Consider the following 21,862-nt stretch of genomic DNA (forward strand, 5'->3'; position numbering starts at 1 on the left):
GGACAAAGCCACCTGGATAAAATGTGGAACAGGACTGCTGTTTGGGAAAAGAATTTCCACTTAAAAGATTTAAGTAGGTTGAGCAAGAATTGAAAACAAAGGATTCTGTCTGGAGAGGTAGGGGAACAAGGGATGGAGTTTATAGAAAGATAGTAGATCATTTCATTCTTTCTCCTTGGTACCTGTTGGATACAAGAAGGCACAGAACATCTTTGGTCTGGAAAAAAAATTCATTAGTTTGTCCTGCTGCTGAGAAGTCAGCCAGTGAATTCCAGCCTTTGCAAACTCTCAGCTCTCTCTCCACCCTCCAAGGACTTAATGAGCACGAGGTGACTTGTACTTTGTGTGTCTGTAGGAGTTAATGGCATTCCTTTAATAAGACCAAGGGAATGAATGAACTCAAAGGTTATTTACTTTATAAACAGGTAACCCGCAAAGGAGAGCTACTTTGAGAATGATTTTTGTAAGACAGCTGTGTGTCCGATGCATGGGAAATCATACCCTTCTGCTCGCAAGTTTTTGAAGAAAGAATTTACTTATCCAAGGAAAGGATGGTCACATTTTCTCAAATCCCAACGCTAATTTAAGGAAGCTCTGTGCTTTTATCCATACCAGATTTTCATGTGCAGAACTGCCTCAGCGTGGTAAAGGAAAATGGAGAGTCAGGATATAAAGATCTGACCATTGTTTTTGTTTTAGAAGCTTCTGATACCAGATGCTCCTGGTGTGTGTCTCTTAGTGCTGTCCAGAAATCTCAGGAAGTTGTCCATTCCTCTGCTCCAGTGTCCATAACATAAGGAAAGAGATGCTCATATTTTATACCCTGTTCTGAGTGACAGCTTGGGAAAATACAGTTATTTTAACCCAGCTGTAATTTCTGCTTGGGTCCCTCTGTAGGTTCAGCATCGAGAGAATTCTTCCTAGAAATTTTTCCTCTTATCAGCAACATACACACTAGCCATTTTTCACAGAACGATACAGTTTATCTTACTGCCGTAAGATGTTTTTGCTAATTTATGACTCTAGAATCTAGAAACTAAAATGTGGTTTTAAAAAAAGTGAAAGAGGGGAGCCTGGGTGGTTCAGTCGGTTAAGCATCTTACTTTGGCTCAGGTCATGATCTCATGGTTGGTTTGATATGTGAGTTCAAGCCCCACATCGGGCTTTCTGCTGTCAGCATAGAGCCAGCTTCAGATCTTCTGTCTCCCCCTCTCTCTGCCGCACCCTCCCTCTCGCCCCCCGGTCTGGCACTCTCTCTCTCAAAAAAGAACTTTTTTTTTTTTTTTAAGTGAAAGAGGCCAATCTGAAAGGCTACTGTAGGATTCCAACTATATGACATTCAGGAAAAGGCAAAATTATGGAAACCGTAAAAAGATCAGTGGTTGCCAGAGGTTATTGGTGAAAAAGAAGGGGTGAATAGGGGGAGCACAGGGGGTTTTTTAGAGCAGTGAAACTATTACTCTGTATGATACTGTAATGGTGGATATGTGCCATGATACATTTGTCAAAGCCCACAGACTATAAAACACAGAATGAACCCTGACCTAAATTAAGGACTAAATAACAGTGTATTAATATCAGTTCATCAATTGTGAATATATGTACCACACTAAGATGTTAATAATGGCAGTGAGGGGTGAGGGGGGTGTATGGGAACTGTCTTTGCTTTTCACTCAATTTTTTAAAATTTTTTTTTTCAACGTTTATTTATTTTTGGGACAGAGAGAGACAGAGCATGAACGGGGGAGGGGCAGAGAGAGAGGGAGACACAGAATCGGAAACAGGCTCCAGGCTCTGAGCCATCAGCCCAGAGCCTGACGCGGGGCTCGAACTCACGGACCGCGAGATCGTGACCTGGCTGAAGTCGGAGGCTTAACCGACTGCGCCACCCAGGTGCCCCTCACTCAATTTTTTGAAAAGTTTTTTGAAAACCTAAAACTCAAGAATGTATTTAAAAAAAAAAAAAAAAAAAAAAAGGAATTCAGCCTCGTAGCATCTCCATGGAGGTGAGGAAGGCAGTGGATGATGATCTCGTCCTACTTAGGTCCTCTGTGGTACCCAACCTGCAGCTTCCTGCAATTTCATTTGAAAATAGTTATCAGCACATTAAATCTTATCTTTCTAGTCATTGTTACTACTACTAGTCTCTTTGTTTAAAAACAAAGCAAAAAGAAGAAGAATGTAAAATTAGCCTACTCTCTTCTCAAGAAGTTCCTGTTTTTCTGTCAGAGATTCTGTTACACCCCTTCCACACTGCAAACAGGTGGCAACTTTGCCACACTGCAGAGGTCCAAGTACTCTACTTTCTAGGTGTTTTGGCCAAAAAGAGGATTGGTGTTTGCTGCCCCCTTTCCGGTCTCTTCTGACCACTGGACTCACTGGCCCCTGCACGAACTCCCAGGCTCACTTCCTACAGGAGTTCTTATTCTTCTCTATGGTGTGGGAAGGGGGTCAGTTAGCTAATAACCACAACAAACATCTACATGTTGTAGAAAATGTCTCTAGGAACAGCACAAGTAGTGATGAGTAGTTGTTACGACTGACCGGCTGAAGGAAAGCCCACGCGTACACATTTACAAATCAAAGAAAGATGTGTACCAGATGCTGCATTTTACAGCATAGAAAATGCACTTCCCTCTGGAGGGGGAAAAATGTGTCCACCCATTATCTTGCATTCAATTTGCTTTCAATTCACACATGTACCCAGGGAGGCATAAAAAACTGAACTGGCATAAAGGCAGAGGAAATCCATATTCTCGCATGATGTCAGTCCCCTCGTGAACAACATGAAGTCTCCTACCTAGAAGTCCACGGTAAAATCCCATTCAATGCGCATAAAGACAGTACGTCTTTTCTTTTCTGAAGAATGTGTCAAGAAATGGGATGTGGTCTTATTTATATACCACCTGCCCGTCTCAAATGCCAGCAGAGTGAAAAGATCGTCTCTAGGCCTATGATCTGATTGTCCCCTGTCATATTTTTCTGGACTTGATTTCCCACGTGGAAGTCTCATGAGGAAGGAGGAAGTACCATTAGCTCCCTGGCAGGCCACCCAGCTCAGTATTCAGTGTTTGCCTGCTACCAAAACCTTTGTGAAGTGAGCATGACAATTTACCTCTATGGCACCAGAAAGGGGAGGAATACAACCCAGTCATCCCTGATTGTCTCTGAAAATACCATGGCTTTAGTTATTTAAAGTCTTGCACATTAATTAAGCTGTGAGAAAGTAGGGAGTTAAGAATCTAAGGAAAATGTGGTCTTATATTTTAATTTAACTCTGGAGGAAGAGAGAAGAGACTTTTCTTCCTGCAATTTCCTTTTTCTTTCTGTTCATGATAAACTGGAACCTATGGGCAAGACAAGAATCACTCATGGTGCTGAGAAACTCACGCACTGAAGGAACAATGCCCACAGCTGGGGTTCCCTGCCTCCAGATGTGCTAACAAGCATTTGATCATTTGCCTTAATAATGTACAAAACTCTTCGTGGAGATCCTCGAACACTCCCCCGTAGGCTGTTTGCGTCTAAGGCTGCATCTGCGGAGTCACTTTGTCAACCTTGTCTTGTGTCTCTTCCCCTTGCAGGGCAACAGGCTTTGGCTTCTTGAACGCACTGTGCAAAGCAGCGGCCGTCCTTGGAAACTTAATATTCGGCTCCCTGGTCAGCTTCACCAAATCAATCCCCATCCTGCTGGCCTCCACTGTGCTCGTGTGTGGAGGACTGGTGGGGTTGCGCCTGCCTGACACACGAACCCAGGTCCTGATGTAATGGGAAAAAAGCCATCCATCCTGCGTCTCTTTCTCCTGCCCTGTGTCAACACTCCTGACTCAAGGCTTCAGATTTTTCAGATACCAAAATGTGGTGAAATATCAGAACACTAACCCTTGCCATCACTAAAATTTATTTGCATCCCATCCTGCCCCTTGTATGTGATTTTGCAGTTTTGTTCATGCGTTGCTATCTTTCCTAACTGGGATGCTACCAGTGGAAGCATTTTTTAAGTGCCCTCGTCAGCCAGGCCTCCCTGAGATTCTGATCACTGAAGGGTGAGAAGCCTTCGCTGCCCTAAGAAATAGATCCTCCTTCTAATTTAACATCCACAGGAAATAGAAGTTGGCATATTGTTGCATTTGTGCTGAGGAGAGGGATTCTTTTTTTTTTTTTTTTTCAATCAGAGTGATATTTCCTGTTTACTTAGCAAAGGACACCCAGCAATTCTTGCTGTTCTAGCAAGGCCTTTCAAAGAAAACCATGTGGCCCCAAACGGAGCTGGGTGGGGCTCTTTCAGGCATGACAGTGAAGGTGACTCTGCTGACAAGAGAAATAAAGGCCATGCCGTTAGCAGCAAAGATCTCGGTGAACTCACTACACAAGCAGGATTTCTGCCCAGTTAAAGCCCTGAAAAATATGCGGAGAAGGAACCGCAGTACTGTCGGTGATTATGGTCCAGAACGTTAGAAAATCAGAGGTCAGAGACAGATCTTCTGCCTCTGTTTACCCCCATCTCCTCCTTGCCCCCGCCCCAGCTGCCCTGTATTTTGCCAGATAGCATATGCAAAGAGAGAAAGCCACTTTCTACAAAACTGGATCTGCCTGCCCGATTCTGCCATTTATTCACACTATCTCCACTGTAGAGATTCATCCCTAGAGCCATTTGGAAATGCAAAATGATGTACCGCTTTTCTGAAGGACAGTGCCCACCCCCCACCCCCACTACCGCCTCCCAGTTGACAGTGGGCTTTCTAGCTGGCAGCACGGACAGAAGTGGGTCTTCTTCCTCGAGCTTCCGCTGGCCAGTGTGTTCCCAGCCACCGCTCTGTGCGGAGTCCCAGCCTGCTTAGTCCATGGGGCCCCCTCTTGCAGACATGGGCAGCATCTCCTGGTGGTCTGGGGCTGCTCCTTTCACCGCTGGAATCTGCCTGGGCCTGGAAGACAGAGGTCCGCAGGACATTCCCACGGGCTCTCAGCTATGTGACCTTCTCACCCCTCGGGGCTGCCCCTCCTCCAAGCTTGTCCTTTTTACCCATCTTCTTTGAAATCCGAAGCCTCCTGGTAGACTCACAGCAGAGACCAGCAGCCAGGAATAAATCCCATATTAAAACAATATTCTTTTCTTTTTTCTTTTTTTAACTCCATCTTGTTAAAGGGTTATCCTTGTTACCTTTTATGGCATTTCTAGCAGGCCACAGCCCCAGGACTCCCCATGCTGGGAAGGGAGAGCCTTTGTTTCCAATAGCCATTACATTCAAAGACGGTCCTAACCCTGAAGGCTGTCTACCTAATCATTCCCCTTCCTAATCGTTCTCCTGGAGCTCCAGATAGCAGAGTGCAGACTCTGTGAAAAGCTTCTTTCATTAATGTAGCCATTAATCGACCACCCCTTGGAGTAATTCAGGTCTGTAAAAAAGGGCAGTGTGGTGTTGGAGTCTGGCAGGAAGAGGTTGGTTCCCTGGGGAGACCAGCTCAGGGCCCCAAACACCAGGAAAACTCAAACCCCAAATGGCAAAGGTAGCAGGAAGAGGGAAAATCAATAAAGACTGGATGAGATCTCTTCAACTGATACCAGCAAAGGAGGGAAAGAAACACAACTGACTCTCACTTCTGCCTCTGTAATATTATTGTAGAACAAAGATTGCATTCAGTCAACCCAGGAAGGTACCCTGTATATTTTTCTTCCATATGTATTCATTTCCCATTGATTTATCTTCTCAAAAAGAGCCATTGTGGAGACCTGAGTAGGGCTTTTTTAGTTGAATACGGCATGTTTAGTAACAACTGCCAAAGTAAGATGTGTATCTTCATCAACCCATTCCAAAGAGAGAAATGTGCATGGATGTCACTATCTCTAGTCTTTGCTTACTGACTTTGCTTACTGGACTATCTTTACTTCCAGAAATGTCTTCAATGTCTGTTGTATCCCTAAATGTGTAAAATATCTCCCAAGCTACAGAGCATGGCAGGTGTAGAGTTTTATATGATAGCTGGTTGGGTCAGCATGAGGTAAACTAGCAGAACCCCCATTTCATGAGACCTGACACCACACATCTCTTTCAGAAGGGCCTTTCTTGGCCTTCCCGTCACCTGATCCAAGCCTCCCAGGTGGCCCAAGAGGGATCTATTCTAATCTCCTGGACAGTCTGCAGTCACAAACCTTCTTGGTCACCACCTTTCCCACCTTTCAGAGAAAATGCAAGTTTTCTCTGCCTCCCTTGCATTGTTCCCATCACCTTGATTTTCTCTGAGAGAGCTCAAGTTGTTCACGAAGTATGTGGCATGGCCTGTCTGGCTTGTTCTAGGGTTAGCTGGATTAAGATAGAGCCACATGATTAAACAGAAGCTCAGCCCTATCAATATAGCAGGCTGCTGGCACCGGGACCTGCAACCAGCATCTTATTTCATCCACAGAAGGAAAACGAGAGTATGTGCCAAAAGGAAAGCCTAGGGAACAGTTCCACTTTCTCCTATATTTCTGACTCCTTTTCTATCTGAAATGTTCTCTACTGGAATCAATCTAGAATGCTAAACCCATCAGCCAGGGATCACCTTACACCCAGAGTACTGACCGAGGGAGAGAAGACAGATGGGTCCTGGCTTCTTCTCAGTGCTGGATTCATCTTCACAAGCACCAAATAGGTTTAGTTTAGAAACAGAAAAATTAGCAAATGGGCAAGCTGTTTGGGAAGCCCCGAGGAATAGGCCAGAGAAGATAGTTCCCACATTGTCTGTGCGGCCAGCTTCCTAGGACTCTCAGCATTATTTCCACTCAGTGCTGGTTTGACAGTTATCATTGCCTGGTCAGGAAAGAGACCCACCGGCAGATGGACACGGTTAGAAGATGCCCTGATCAAAATGCTAGCCCAGAGTCTGTCTCCTATAGCTGTCCTGACTGCTTATTCCCTTTTATTGTTGAAACAGGAAGGCCTAGGCCTGCAGAAACTGAGTTTTTAATTGGTATCACCTAAGTTAGTAGAGGCACCTTCATTTACAAATCTCACCAAATCAGACTGCAGATGTGCAACCAAAACCTGCTTTGTTGCTTTTCTGAATGTCTTTAGATATCATGGGAGAAGTGGGGAAAGAAATGTAGTGACAGAGGGAGAGTCCAAGGTGTCGCTGAGAAGGTTCTAGTGAAAGGAGTATGAGACAGTAAGAGAGGGATTAAGAGGGAGTAAGAGAAAGTTGAGACTTTCTAAACCCTGGGATCATTTCAGAGCCATTTCATGGGAGTACCTATTGATTCCTCCTGCCAACCAAAATAGAATATGATAGTCTCCAATGTTTCTATTTAATATCACAATGGCCTTTATCTATTTCTTTACCTCTTCATGCACTAAAGGCTCTGAAGCTGGAAATGTCTTACTTTGGCTTTTACCTGGTATCGTAGAAAGACAAGTAGTCGGTTGTTAAGGTGCATATTGGCTGTGTGTTTTGTTTTCCTTTAACCCCATGTCATGCTGAACCTAGTCCAGTGATCAAACCTACAGAAACACCAGTTATGTGGCAACAACGAAAAGAAACCTACCCCACAGGGCACTCTGAAATGAGCTACACATTTCTTACAGTGTTTGTTTTCTGCCAAACACAGTATGTTTTGAGGAAACTTTCCTCACGATCTGTGTAGTGTAGACAAAAGAAAACTGTCAGTATCTCCTAGACATACGTGTTTCTTTATTGTTGCAGATACGGAGTGCCAGTTCTCCATGTAATGTTCTTTTGCTCCAAATATTGACCATTCCCCTTATCGACAGTGTCTCACCAATCAGACACAGCCATTGCCAGGGTCTCTGTCTCCACCAATACCTACATCCATCTTAGTAATCCTAGGCTTCTGAGTTGCAAGGATCTGGTTCATAGGTCTGTTTAGGGCCTTGATTAGGGCCAGCAAGGGTGGGTGGGGCAAAGAGCTGGGCAGAGCATTCACTGGTCTCTTGTCATCTCATGTGATTATTCAATATGTGTTTATGGAGCACTTCCCATGTCCTAGGTGGACTTATTGTGCTTCACGTGGACAGTTAACCCTTTGCTGGACTTAAATGAAGGCAGAGGAAATGGGAGTGAAAGAGAAAACGTCTGTAATGGGATCTCATATTAATCCCCGTAACACGTTGAAGTGCTCTCCCCATAAACACAGCGTGTTGTTTTTCCAGATTTAAAAGGGGTAGCCTATGGTGGGCAGTAGAGGAACGACTCAGAAATTGGGAATATCACTGACAGGAGGAGAAAGCCCCTCATTTTCTTGGGCTCTGTCAGAGGAACTACCAAGTAATACTTGGGAAATGAGAGAAATGGAGGCACACATGGTCTTTCTCTAAACGTCTCCACACAAAATCACACTAAAGTATTACCGAAGGAAAAGAATCTACAGCAAAGATAGCCCCGTCTTCATAGAGATGTTGGTTTTTCTTCGGAGGAATTGTTTTTATGGTTTGAAAGGAGAGGTGGGGGCTGGGAGGTCTGCTCCAGAGCAGACAGTGCTGGAGTCCTCTCCAGAGCGGAGTCAGCACATCCCTCGGCTGTGGCCACACCCCCTTCCCGAGGTGTTTCCTTTCTGATTTTGAAGACTTGTAACTGTGTCAGCTGCCTTTGCAGATATGCCAGAGCAGCTCCCCCCACCCCTCCAACCCTTGGCAGATAAACCACCCAGAGAACAGGTTCTGACAGTTAGGGACAGGAGAGTTTTAGATTTCAGTTTGAGTTAAACCAGTGCATAGTTGTTGCAAAGTGTCTTGAAACTGCAAGGACTTTGGGGTTCTGGACCCCGAGGGGAGGCAGAGTGGGGAGTAGTTGTTGGTGACCGGCCCCCTCCCCTCTGGGAGCCCTTATTTCCTTTTTCACCCCCTAACCCTCTCCTCCTTCCCTCTTCCAGGAGTACATACTCACTTCCTTTCTTCCCCATCTATTCTTCTTCCCCTCGCCTCCCGTTGTCACCTCTCGACTCCAGCAGTGTACAAAGGCAAGGCCAAGCTTTACTGGTGCACTTGGGGCTAAAGATTGTGCCCATCCATGCCTCTGGTGGTGGCCCAATGGATGAAGAAGGTGTTGAATGGGAGGGGGTCCAAGGGGTATAAGCTCTAGACTGTTGGTTTTGACACAGCTCCCTGTAGTGGGATAGATTGCCAGCTGCTGCTCAGGTCCTGCGCAGGATTAGCTGGGTACCACTAGCATGGAGTGTGAGAGAGGCTCGTCTCTGGGCCAGAAGTCTGAGAGCTTGGCATCTGACTCCTGAAAGACGAGGCAGCCTGCAGCGAGGTTCTCGGAATTCATTGACCTGTGGGAGGGAGACGCACCCCTCTGTGCCTGCACTGGGTCTGCTTGGTGCTGAAGACTGGGTGCTTTCTCTTCAGAATTACATGCTGACATTGCAGAGGCTGTCCCCTCTCTGCTTACGCCACCATGTCCATGCTCCCCTTGCAGCCAAGAGTGCTCAAAACTAGAGGAAGGAGAAAGCAGCCCTCAGCCCTCTCTTCAGAGGGAGTTGAACACCAGGCTAGCAGCCTACCCTGGAAGCAGGGGTGCGGAGTGGCTGGCGGAGCCTGCTCACAGGGACCAAAGTCCTCCGAAGCCCCTGACGTGTCGGAGCAGGCTCAAACCAGTTCCGCACAGCCAATCCTTTCAGGAATTTTGGGAGCGGGGTGAGCAACACAGCCATTACTGAAAATTATGTAAACTTACACTTAGATCATAATTATGCAAAACTCATCACTTTCTAATGAGTTTGCTACACTTAGTATTATCCATGCCCTTGAGGTCATATATGCCTGTTGGATCTGTAGAGTAGAAATACCGTATGTGGGCGTGCTACTTCACACTCTCCCCAACTCCAGGTTCAGTAACATCACGTTTGTGGCTTGAAATTGGCCAGGGTAGGAGTGTTTACACCATGGAAATCTACCCCCAAGGCTACAGATCACTCTGTTAATCATTCGCCTACCTACCGTTCTACCTAAAGCCCTGAATTGCGTAGCCTCCCGCTGCCTTGACCCAGGCCACCCCAAATTGGAGCCTGTCGATTTGTGGGGCAGGATTGCCCCTGCTCCCGAGGGAAGGAAAGACTTGGCAAGCTCAACCTCATGTCAATTCACAAAGGGTTTCTTTCTGCATTTGCCTTGACTCCGAATAGGACCCACAGTGCCCAGAATCCACTGCTTCCTATGAGGATTGCTCCTTCGGGGAGAATGTATAGTCAATTGGCTGTTTCATGCTGTGCAAACAAAACTGAACTCATTTGAAGTTGCACATTGTCTCCCCTTTCACGCCCAAATAGATGTCCAAGAAGGAAACTCCTTGCTTGCCTTTGACATTCACCAGGCCTGCCTAGGTAGAACTGGATAGATTTGCTTAATCTCACTTCCACCACTATTATTATACATTTATTGGGCCGAATCTATGTCCTAAATCAAACAGAAGAAAAACAAAATGTTCTTCCTTGATATGTGCTTTTATAACATCTAAACTGTGGTTATGTATCCTCACCCTGACCCAGGAACATATTGAATAGATCTTGAATCCTTCACTAGTGTCTAGATACTGTAAATAAAGTCCTGCAAGAGTCTTTTTCTTTCAGGTAAACCTTCGTTTTGGACACATGCAAAACCCACGATCCACTGTCCTTTGTAGGGAGATCTTGGCAGTGGTCCTGTCCTTGGTTTTGGCGTTTGGGTGTTTTGTTCCCTCTTGTTTCTTTCCTGTTTTCACTGCTCTGTAAGACTTCCTGCTATGGAGTCCCAGTTACCTCAACTCTACTGTATATATGTGCTGCATGTGTGAACCCCAATAAATTCTGTTTCAGGTTTCTGGAGTTGCCATCTTCAGTACAGCTGGTCCTGTTGCGAACTCATCTCTCTGGTATGCTCCTCTGTGTCTGATTCCCGATTGCCAAAATGTTTGACCAAGTATGTTTTAACAAATGTCCCAAGACATCCATGCGTATCCTTGTGAAAGGGCATGCTCTGTGTGGGGTGACTCGCGTACAGCATAAATCTATCAGATGTGGAAGTGTGTATACATTTCTATGCCAGATACGTCACATTCATGTAACAGCTGCAAAGATATTTAGTGTACATTGGATTATTAATAAAAGAGCATTTTTTGCTCCATTATATTCAAATAAGGATTGCTGTGTGACTGACTTCCCTTCCAAGTATGAATTAACCCTTTAAAAATAAATACTTTCTGGGGCGCCTGGGTAGCTCAGTCGGTTAAGCACCCGACTTCTGCTCAGGTCATGATCTCACAGTTTGTGAATTCAAGCCTGGCATTGGGCTCTGTGCTGACAGCTCAGAGCCTGGAGCCTGCTTCAGATTCTGTGTCTCACTCTCTCTCTGCCCCTCCTCCACTTATGCTCTGTTGCTCTCTCTCAAAAATAAATAATATTTTAAATAAGTACTTTCTTTTATATGCGTAGGCATAAAGAAAACCTGTTTCCTTGATTCAGGCTTATTTGAATTGTTTCTGTGGGCTGGTATCATGGGGGTTAAGGTATCATTGATTTTACAGGAACACTTTCCATTTGTGAGGACCATCAGGAAGAAAATGTTTGTGGGGGAATTTGTGGCAAGGCACATGCCTGTGTTCTCTTGCCCTAGAACAGGAGTCACAAACAGATGTTTAGCATATTAACTCAGTTGTCTGTTGGTGGCTGCTTGGAACATTCGTTTGGGAAGAATGATGAGAAAAGGTGCTTGGACCAAAGGGCGCATTGCCCTCCAATGGGCATTGGACACAGAAACACGGACTGCCTGCCATGTTTACACTTAAAATAAGTACAAACTTTGGGTTTGCTAATCCCAAAAGAATATTTTGACTGCATGTAACAGAAGACCCAGCTTCAAATATCCGTAGTAATAAAGGGAATTGTTATTTCACGTAACAGAGGAGGCAGGACAATTCCAAGGTTGGTTATGACATAGCTGGGGGACATCACTGAAGACCTAGGTTCCTTCCACCTTTTACGTCGGCCATTCTCAGCATACTTGTTTTCATCCCCTCGTGGGCATGAGAGAGCCCCAGCAATGCTAAGTATCAGATCCTCACACAAAAACCTAAGGACCAAAAGAGGGACTCTGCCCTTTTTAGGACCCCTTTTAAGATCCTGGAGAACATTCTCACAATGCTCCAGCAGTCTTCCTTCTATGTCTCGTTGACTGGACATGCACCATTTGCCTATTCCTAAACCAATCACTTGCAAGGGGAGTATGAGTCCCACAACTGGCTTAGTCTGATCAACATTCCCCTCCCCCTGGAGAGTTCGGAAGGAGTCTCTCTCCCCTAAAACACGTGGCTTCTGACTGCCTGAACAAAACTGAGGTTTGATGATCAAGAAAGAAGGAAGGTAGCCATTGGGTAGGCAAGCAACAGTGGGCCATGGGTTCTAGAATCATGCTAGCTCACACTGTAGCCATATGCAGCTATTTATAGTTACACTTAAAACAAGTACAATGAAATTAAGAGTTCAGTTCCTCAGTCATACCTAACCGCATCCCAAGATGCTCAGTTACCACCGGCCAGTGGCTACCATATCGGACAGCACAGATACAGAATATTTTATCATCACCAAAAGTTCTGTTGGATAGTGCTACCCTGGAGGTTATGTGCTCACTTTCCCCTGCATGCTGTTCCTTCTCCCGGGCCTGCTCACACTTCTTCTAGGTTTTCTCCCCCAAGACTAGATGCTCTCTTTTTTGCTGTAGCAACCTTGTTCTCCCTTTTCCTTCTCCCCAGCAGACTGGAAATAACCCAGCCCATTGCTCCATATTGGTCTTTGCCTTTCTCCAGCCCCCAGCCCACCAGATTTAGCACCAATGAGTATTTAAGAAAAGTTATCATTTTCCTCCTTTTCCTTTCTTTCCTGTTTCACAATAATACTCTCACATAAGGAGGAAAAGAGGACTCCATAAGCTAAAATCCCCTAATAGTATCAGGGATTATGGCAAGCATGGGAACTCACAAAGAGACTCTGAGGGTATAGATGAGCCTGGCCAAGGATCACTGTGAGATCTGAGGGAAGCATCCTCAAGGTCTGGACCAGTGGCTGCAAAATCCCAAATGTGAAATTCCTAGAAATCGGTATGCTAAAACAAAGCAACACGAGTCTTGAGGGAATCTCTTTTCCTGCATACTGATGTCTGATACAGTGGAGTTACTGTTACTATCCATATGAATTTGGGCTGCCATAACAAAGTGCCACAGGCTGGCACAGGCTTGCACCACAGAAATTTATTTTCTTACAATTCTGGAGGCTAGATGTCCAATATCAAGATGTAAAAAGGGGTGGTTTCTTCTGAGGCGTTCCTCCTTGGTTTCAGATGGCCATCTTCTCTCTGTGTTGTCACGTGGTCTTCTCTTGGTACGTGCCTATGTCTTGATCTCCTCTTCAAATAAGGGCACTTTAGGACCCACCCTAATATCGTTTTAGGCTGATTACCTCTCTAAAGACCCTATCTCCAAATGCAGTCACATTCTGAGGCACTGGGGGGGTTCGGACTTCAACATATGAATTTCAGGGGCACACAGTTCAGCCCAGAACATTATCCCCAGTGCTACTTATTTTATTGTGTATGTATATTGTGTGTAGAATTGTATGGGGTGTGTGTTGTGTGCCGAATGTGATTGAATTTGCCTGTGGTCACACAGGAACAGAGCAAGGGCTTTGTGTATGTGTTCACTCTTGTGTGTACTGTTTATTCAGAGGGGGACATAAAGAGAGAGATTGGGGAAGAATCCATGGGCCCAGCACTCCTAAACTAGAAACAAATTACTCTAGGGGACACCTCAGGGCAGGCTAGCCAGCCTCTGAGGCCTGTGTCACACAGTTCTTAGACTAGTGGCTCTGCCTTCTGAGGCTCTCTGCTTACTAAAACTCCAAATGCGACCTGCTCTGTCTGTACCATAATTTTCTCTATTCCTGGGTGTGATGGCTGTGGCATTCCCCACTCCACCACAGCCTCTGAGCAAAGCAGCCCCTCTGTGGGCCTGTCTTGGGGAAGCGTCCCCCCGTGACTGTGACCAGCTTGGTGCCCTGGTTGGCTGCTAGGGCAGCCGGGGGCGGGGCACTCCCGGAGCTTGAGTAAACAGTGTCAGCCTGGAACTGCCACAGTCCCTTTGTTCAGTGGGGAGAACAGATGCTCCGTCCTCTCCTGTAATTCGCAATCCAGACACCAGGTGGAGAAGTGAAAACCACAAAGGAGAAAAGTCTTGAAGGAAGGCAGGCTCCAGCCCTGCAGCTGCTGGAACCGCCTTGGGCCAGAATGAATGATGATGTGGTCTGGCAGCACAGAGGACACGGTAAGGCCTGGCCCTGAGTCCCAGTGCACCAGCGGCCACCCGCCTTCAGTCATATTTCTGCGTCCACTGCTGAAAAGCCCACAGGGCGGCTGAACAGACCATACCTACAGCAGCTCCAACCCCCTCACACCTGCTCACCCCCTGTATCCTTGCACCAGAAAAAAGCCCTGTAGACTGAGATGTCCAAGGAAGTCTCACCAGCAAATTCCATTTTGGCTGGGGCTGTAGGGAAAGCTACTGCACATTGCAAAAGCTAAGCAATTTGTAAGTTTCCCCTAAGCCTCTTCTGGTCTCGGAAAAGATTGGACATGTACCATTGCAGGCTGGGGACTTTGCTGTGCTATTGACCTTAGGCTAGGGGATGCCTGTGGCCTCTCATCTCCATTAGAGGACCCCTCAAGCACTTTCTGAAATGGAGGAAGCTGGGGCTTTTCCAGACCTCAAAGTCACATTTCTCCGTCCACACAGGGGACTGATGAAACTTCCAATGGAAGGTTCCACCATCGCTAAAAGCATGAGTTTGAGTAGGGTCAGTTCCAAGTTTGGTGGGAGGGGGTGGCAGTGGGGGGGTTCCTCCTTAAGAAAATTGTAACCAGAAAGTTAGCTACCAAAGTAACTATTTAGAATGAGAAAAGAATTTCCCACAATTTACAAAGCTTTAAAAGTTGACAAATATCCGAGACCGTAGCAAAATCCCGGAAAAGTAATATAGTGTCTTCATTAATTAACTGCCTGACACATCTCTATAATTCTTTTTCTGTATTGTTTGCATATTCTCTAATTGCCTCTTCCTCTGGTAACAGTTTTGTGATATCATTGTCTAGACAGAGAATAGAAAGATAAAAATTAGTTTTGATTACTAACAGTTTTTACTTTTGAAAGTGTCTTGTTTCTTCTCCATTTCCCACATACTTCCTGTGCTGAAGACAGAGACGGCTTCACATTGGCAATCCAATCTCTGACTCTGTATGTTCAAGTCACAAAGCCAGGCAAGTAGGCACAGGGGGGCGGCAGGAATATTTCTGGAAGCCATTCCTTCAGTGAGACAGCTAGCAATAACTTAACAATCACAGAAGTGATCGTGAGCCACATCGTTGTATCTCACCAAACCCAAACTAAATATCTACGCGCCCCAAATGCCCAGCTCCACCCGGGGCAAGTGTGAGGGAGAGAAGACAGAGTAGAAAGATATGATAGTTTTAACTAAGGAAACAATCTATGAATTTTGCAATTATGTCTTTAGTTTTGCAAATATTTAAAGCACGTACGACCATTTGAATACAGTTAGGAAGCACTTGTTAGGACCCAGTGCTTCGAAGGGGCCCATGCAATGGGGGCCTTGAGGTTTATATTTCATTAGCTTCGTGGTAAACACTCTTGTGGGTTTCAGAGTCACACAGATGTGGGTTTGAATCCTGACTCTGCCACTTAGCAGCTATGAAGGCACGGAGGAAGCTACAATTAGTCTTCCTGTGTGTTCATTTCTGCAGCTATACATTAGAAGTGACGTTTGTGTTTCCCCGGGATTTTTAAGTATTAGGAAAATGTATATAAAAAGTTTAGCAAAGCACTTGGTGCAGGTCCTCAGTAAAGGGTAGCCAATATGATCAGCATGATGGGCTCAAATCTGCTCCTGGAGGCAGGTCTGCACTTCCCTCCGCTATGCGGACATTGAGGTGCAGTGATGATGGGAGCCAGATCCTCTTGGTTTGCTCACACAGGGTGGAGCCCTGACGTTGTCTGGTTCTCACAAGGCTCCATACAGGATCAGGTAACTTCTGGCTTCTACTGTAACAGGCAGGCCTGGCAACAACTCCCAGTGACTCACCTACAACCCCCAACCCAGCCGAGAGCCCTCCTCCCACAAAGGCAGCGCACACAGCGCCCTGCCTGAGAGACTGGATGCTCAGCTCCACAGGAGGGCCTCCGGCAGCCAGGGAGAAAAGGCAGGAGAAGTGTTGGCACAAATACCAGGATACCAGGACCCTCCTGACTCCAGCGGTCCACAGGTACACGGTGTAGACCTGGCATTGCCCATCCACAGCTACCTCTTCCCGTGGGGCCCGGGGCTTTGCCATCCATCCTGCTCCAGACACAGAACGTTGTCTACGTCTTTCCCACGTACAGGAGCCTTGCTTCCTCAGGACGAAGAAAAAGACCAAAGAGCAACCGTTCCAGCCGGCCAACCTAACACAACAGCTAAGGAAGTGAATAATTTACAGGGAGGAACGAGGGCCGTGTTAAGTGATCCCTGCACACAGGAAGGCACAATGGTGACACATGTATGGAGCCTGACATTGTGCAGGCCCCACAGGGGACCATTTGGAGGCAGTAAAGTGGTGCATCACCAGCGGGAATTAGGAGCTTAGTCTCTAGACTCAGTCAAATCTAAATTCAAACCTTCACTTCTCCACTACTAAGCCGTGGGGTCCGGGGCAAGTTGATTACCCTCCCTGAGCCTCAATTTCCCATCTGTAATAGAGGGATACTTACATCCCTGTTTGAAAGGACAGAATGATATAATGCAGGTGCTTAGCACCCTGTCTTCATGATGCCTTTTGATGACAGCAGTTCCTAATTTTAATCTACTCTAATTTGTCAACCTTTCTGTACAGATCAATACAAAAAATAGATAATAAAAAAAAGGAGCAGAGGCTTAAATGGAAACTTCACAGAAGATATCCAGAAGAGCATGCCATTAGACACGTGAAAAGAAGGAGCACCTGGCTGACTCAGTGGCTAGAGCATATGACTCTTGATCTGGGGGTCATGAGTTCAAGCTCCAGGTAGGGCAGAGAGCTCCCTTCAAAAAGATGACAAGAATTTCATGAGTCTTCATGGAAATACAAATAAAACCACGATATGACGCCACTACGTATCCCGTGCCCCAGAATATCTGAAATTTAAAGACTGTTATGACCAAGTGTTGACAAGGACTTCTCATCGAGGAACTCCCACTTGCCAGTGGGAAGGTAGATTGAGGTGACCATTTGGAAATGGTACAGAGTTCTTCTCCTTGGTATATGCTCAACAGTAAGATTTAGATATGTGCGTCAAGGACATGCACAGTAATGTTTGTAGCAGCCAATGCCAAATATGCGACAGGCTAGGGAAATACTACCATTGTGTCCCCAGTGCCTTGGGCCATGCCTTACATATAGTATCACACGGTTAATATCCGTTAAATGAACAAATGAACAATCTGCGGATACAATCCGACCCCTCAGCCTGCATACAAGGCTCTCTAGGATCTCGTCCCTGCCTCCCTCACGAGCCACCTTTCCCACTACGCCCAAGTGTATACATCATGCGGGCACATAGGTGCCGGTAGAACTGCCAAGTCTTGCTCACGCTGCCCCTCAGCCTAGAAGGGCCTTCCACTTGCTTGCCTTCTTAGGTGACATTTCCCCAGAAACAGACTCTGTGAAGGAAGCATATATGGTGAGTGCTTTGGGGAGTAACACCCAAAAAGGAATGTAGAAAGCAGTGCTGTGCAGAGATCTCAGCTGATCCCACGTGGCCCTATTTAGGGGCTGGCTTTCAGAGTGGTCTAGGGGCACCTGGGTGGCTCAGTTGGTTAATCGTCTGACTCTTGATTTCGGCTCAGGTCATGATCTCCTGGTTTGTCAGTTTGAGCCCCCGCATCGGGCTTTTTGCTGACAGCACAGAGCCTGTTTGGGATTCCGTCTCTCCCTCTCTCTGCCCCTCCCCCACTTGCTTTCTATCGCTCTCTTAAAATAAATAAAAATAAAACTTAAAAAAAAAAGCGGTGTCTCAAATTCAGGCAAGAGGTGGGGCCTTCGTAACCCCACCAACGGGTTGTGGCACGAGGCCATCTGAGGAAGGGGATAACCTTGGATGAAGTGGCTCCCTTTGAGGAGGGAGAGGCCAGGGGAGGGATTCAGCTGTGACTCATCGGCAGACAACATTCAGAGCAGCTGGGGAGCAAGTGCTTTGGTCCTAAAGCGGAGCGAGAGAGGCTGTGGTCACAGCGTGCCCTGCACATCCTCATTTCTCACAGGTAAGAAATGATCCAGTCAGAGCCTTGCCTGCCCCAGGAAGCCTGCCCTGACTTCCTCTACCTGCCCTCAGCAGCTAAGCTTCCATAATCTGCAGGGGTACTTGACGCCTAGTTCACCCAGAGGGGGCCATCCATGCGTAATTTGATTCTATATAATAAAACCAAATCTACAGGTGTCTCTCTTTCTAAATATAGATAGTAATTTTTTTTTCAACGTTTATTTATTTTTGGGACAGAGAGAGACAGAGCATGAACGGGGGAGGGGCAGAGAGAGAGGGAGACACAGAATCGGAAACAGGCTCCAGGCTCTGAGCCATCAGCCCAGAGCCTGACGCGGGGCTCGAACTCCCGGACCGCGAGATCGTGATCTGGCTGAAGTCAGACGCTTAACCGACTGCGCCACCCAGGCGCCCCACTAAATATAGATAGTATAGCCTATATGGTTAAGAGCGTGGATGCTGGAGCCAGGTTTTCTGAATCCATTTCCTGGCTCTGTCGCTTCTAGCTGGATGACCTCAGGCAAGTTGCTCAACGCTCTGTGCCCAGCGTTTCATCAGTAAGAACAGAAAAACACTAGAAAGAAAAAAAGAGAAAAAAAAAAAAAAAGAAAGAAAAAAGTAAGTACCTCTTAGGATTGTTGAGTTGTTGAGTCAAGGCTGCAATGCTCAAAACAGGGCCAGACACAGAGCAAGCTTTCAATAAATGTGAGCAGTTAATACCAAAGGCATGCATCGTTTCAGGCATTCATTCAGTTTAAGTTGTTAGAAAACGAGTAAAGCCAAGTCCTTGCAGGTCTTAGCTCTCAACAAGAACTCAGAGATTTCTAGCCCTCATTTCAACGACTACATTTTTTTCATTGTCACACACTGTGAAGCAGTGTACCAGACATTCCAGAGCAATAACTCCAGGAGTCACTTGAAGACTTTCTTTCACACGGAGGAGTAAGACAGCATATCCGCACCCAGGCAGTGGAAATCAGCTTCATGTTGATAAATGGCACGGCCACCGCCATTGCTCTGAGCCGTTCGTTTAAAATGATGCAAGAATCAAACAACCACAAATCTGCATGTCCTGGGTGACTCCTTCCCCCGTTCCACCCTCCACGCATGCCGTTCTTCTCTAAGGGCCCTACAGCTGCTAGAGAAAAAGATACAGAGATTTCCTGCTGGCGTACTGTCGCTTACCTGACTGCTAGCCTTCACTCTCCAGAAGCAAAAAGAAGGAAAGGGAGAAGGAAGCCTGGGGATATGGAAACACAGGGGATTTTCCAAGCAGGGGAAGTGAAACAGGTGCCCTCTCCTTCTCCAGGGCAACCCTTTTCCTGGGGCCCAAGGCAATGTCATAGTCTTATTGAGACTCTGATGAACCCAGCACCCAAGTTTTGTGGTCGCATTGTCGCAATGTGAAATCTTTCATTCAAGTCGATTCAAGAAATGACATCCAGATGAGCTGCAGAGGTCCAGGGACCCTGAATTGCTGATCGTTGCAAGTTTATTAATCTAGTCAAAAAAATAAATAAATGCCAAGGAACTACTACACGCCAGAAATCATTGCAGGCACCAATAACAAATAAGACAGATGTGGTCCTCTCTGTTTTCAAGAAGCCTACATTGCAATGGGGGAAGACAGGGGAGCCTGGGTGGCTCAGTGGGTTAAGCATCCAACTTCGCCTGAGGTCACGATCTCACAGTTTGTGAGTTCGAGCCCCTCCTCCGGCTCTGCACTGACAGCTCAGAGCCTGGAGCCTGCTTTATATTCTGTGTCTCCCTCGATCTTGGCCCTCCCCTGCTTGTGCTCCGCCTCTCTCCCTCTCTCTATCAAATATAAATAAACATTAAAAAAATTACAATGGGGGAAGACAGACAATAAAAAAACAAATAAATGGAAATGGTTGCAGAACTAATACACAAAACACAAAGCAGGATGGTATACCCTCCATCACTGGGTAGAAGCTACTTTAGATCGATTGGCCAGGGAAGCCCTCCCTGAAGAGGTGACCGTTGACCTGAAGGACAAGAAAACATCTCAAAGCTCAATCTGGTCTAGACGGTGTTTTGCTTTGGAATCCTATAAGCCGGGAACCCCCTCTCCCCACAAGGAGACAACTACCAAGTTAGATGCGGGGCTGTAGCAGGAAGGGTGTGGGAGCTGTGGCAGCAAAGAGAACTTGCTGCCCTCTTCCACCCTGCTGTCGTTGAAGCGGCAGCTGGCACTCCTGCTGGCCTCCGGTAGAGCCGTCGTTGGTTTTCTGTCCCAGAACCGAATCCGTCTAGAGTGCAGATACCAACACGGTGAAGCAAAGCATCTTGCTGTTCCCTAGCTCCCGGTTCTGCTGCAAGCCGAACCATGTGGACTCTGCTTACATACTTCTCACTGTTGCACAGCCAGCTCAGTGCCTGCAGCACAGCCCTGTCCCTTTTCGCAGTGTCGTAGAGGGAACGGTGCCTCACGGGTGGTAAACCTCAGCTTCAACACACACACACACACACACACACACACACACAGCTCACACAGCTCACACTACCCAGCCGCAGAAAAAAAAAAAAAAAGGTGCATTATGAACATAAGCAACCCTGCCCAAAAAGAGATCTCGCCAGACAACAGATTTTTTTTTTGGTAACCCTCCAAATTCTCTTTTTGTGTTCAGTAACGTGCAGTAATATATTTTCCACAATTTTGATCAGCATAAATACACAGGTTTGTATCTTGTTTTTTCTATTTGGCACTTTTCATATAATACATTTTTCCTCATTAGTATTGTTCCCAAGTGTCATTTTAACAGCTTAATAGAATGCAAGCATGTTGAATTTCGTTGTTTATTTTTGCTTGGTTTTTGTTTTTTGTTTTTTTGTTTTTTTTTACATTTTTGAGAACTGAGATGATTTGAGGTTTTTGTGTATTATTCAAGACCCGGCTAAAGTAGACTTAGTTTTTCTCTTATTTTTTTTCTTCTCTTTTGCCTTGTCAACAGTTTTATGGCTCTTGTTAAATTTACTAGCAGCTCTCAGGAAAGATGGAGCCAGTTTATGGCACCGGCCAATAGTGGGCATGTGCCTGTTTTCTTAGATCTGTTTCTCAACGGGGCATTATCAGCATGAAGAGATGAAAGTGTTGCAAACAATTTGAAGGAATTCCTTGTTTTATAAGGAAAAAAATCCCAAAGCCTTCCTTTAAACCCACTAGTGGTTATGTAGCCTTAGTTTAACCTTAACCTTGGTACTCCATAAACAGACCACTTTATGCACCTGCCTCAGGCCTGTCTTCACTTCTCCCTGCTCTGAAATGCTCTTTCCAGAAAATCGCATGGCTGGCTTGCTTACTTTAGTCAGGTCTCTGAAGGAGAGGCCTTTGCCCCTCACCCCACCTAAAATGCCGCTCTGCCCCACTCTGCCTCTCTTCTCTCCTCTTACCTTGCACGGTCCTCGTCATTGCCTGACATAATATGTGCCTTTTTTGTTTTTATAGATGTTATCTGTATCCTTCCTCTAGAAGGGACATTTCATAAGAACAAAGACTTCGTCTCTTCTGTTTGCTTCGATATCCCCAATGCCTAGAAGA

The 21,862-nt window shown here is 46.1% G+C and overlaps 1 protein-coding gene across 1 annotated transcript in view; it reads left to right on the forward strand.

Moving 5' to 3' along the window:
* Nucleotides 1-11,107, forward strand: part of SV2C (synaptic vesicle glycoprotein 2C) — a 231,303-nt gene extending 220,196 nt beyond the window's left edge. The window contains exon 13 of the mRNA XM_045495986.1: nucleotides 3,585-11,107. Coding sequence (XP_045351942.1) covers nucleotides 3,585-3,768 — 184 coding nt within the window. The 3' untranslated portion in view covers nucleotides 3,769-11,107. The remainder of the gene's footprint in view (nucleotides 1-3,584) is intronic.
* The last annotated feature ends 10,755 nt before the right edge of the window (nucleotides 11,108-21,862 follow it).

The sequence above is a fragment of the Leopardus geoffroyi genome, chromosome A1 (genome assembly GCF_018350155.1).
Source record: "Leopardus geoffroyi isolate Oge1 chromosome A1, O.geoffroyi_Oge1_pat1.0, whole genome shotgun sequence".
In the NCBI taxonomy this organism is placed as follows: domain Eukaryota; kingdom Metazoa; phylum Chordata; class Mammalia; order Carnivora; family Felidae; genus Leopardus; species Leopardus geoffroyi.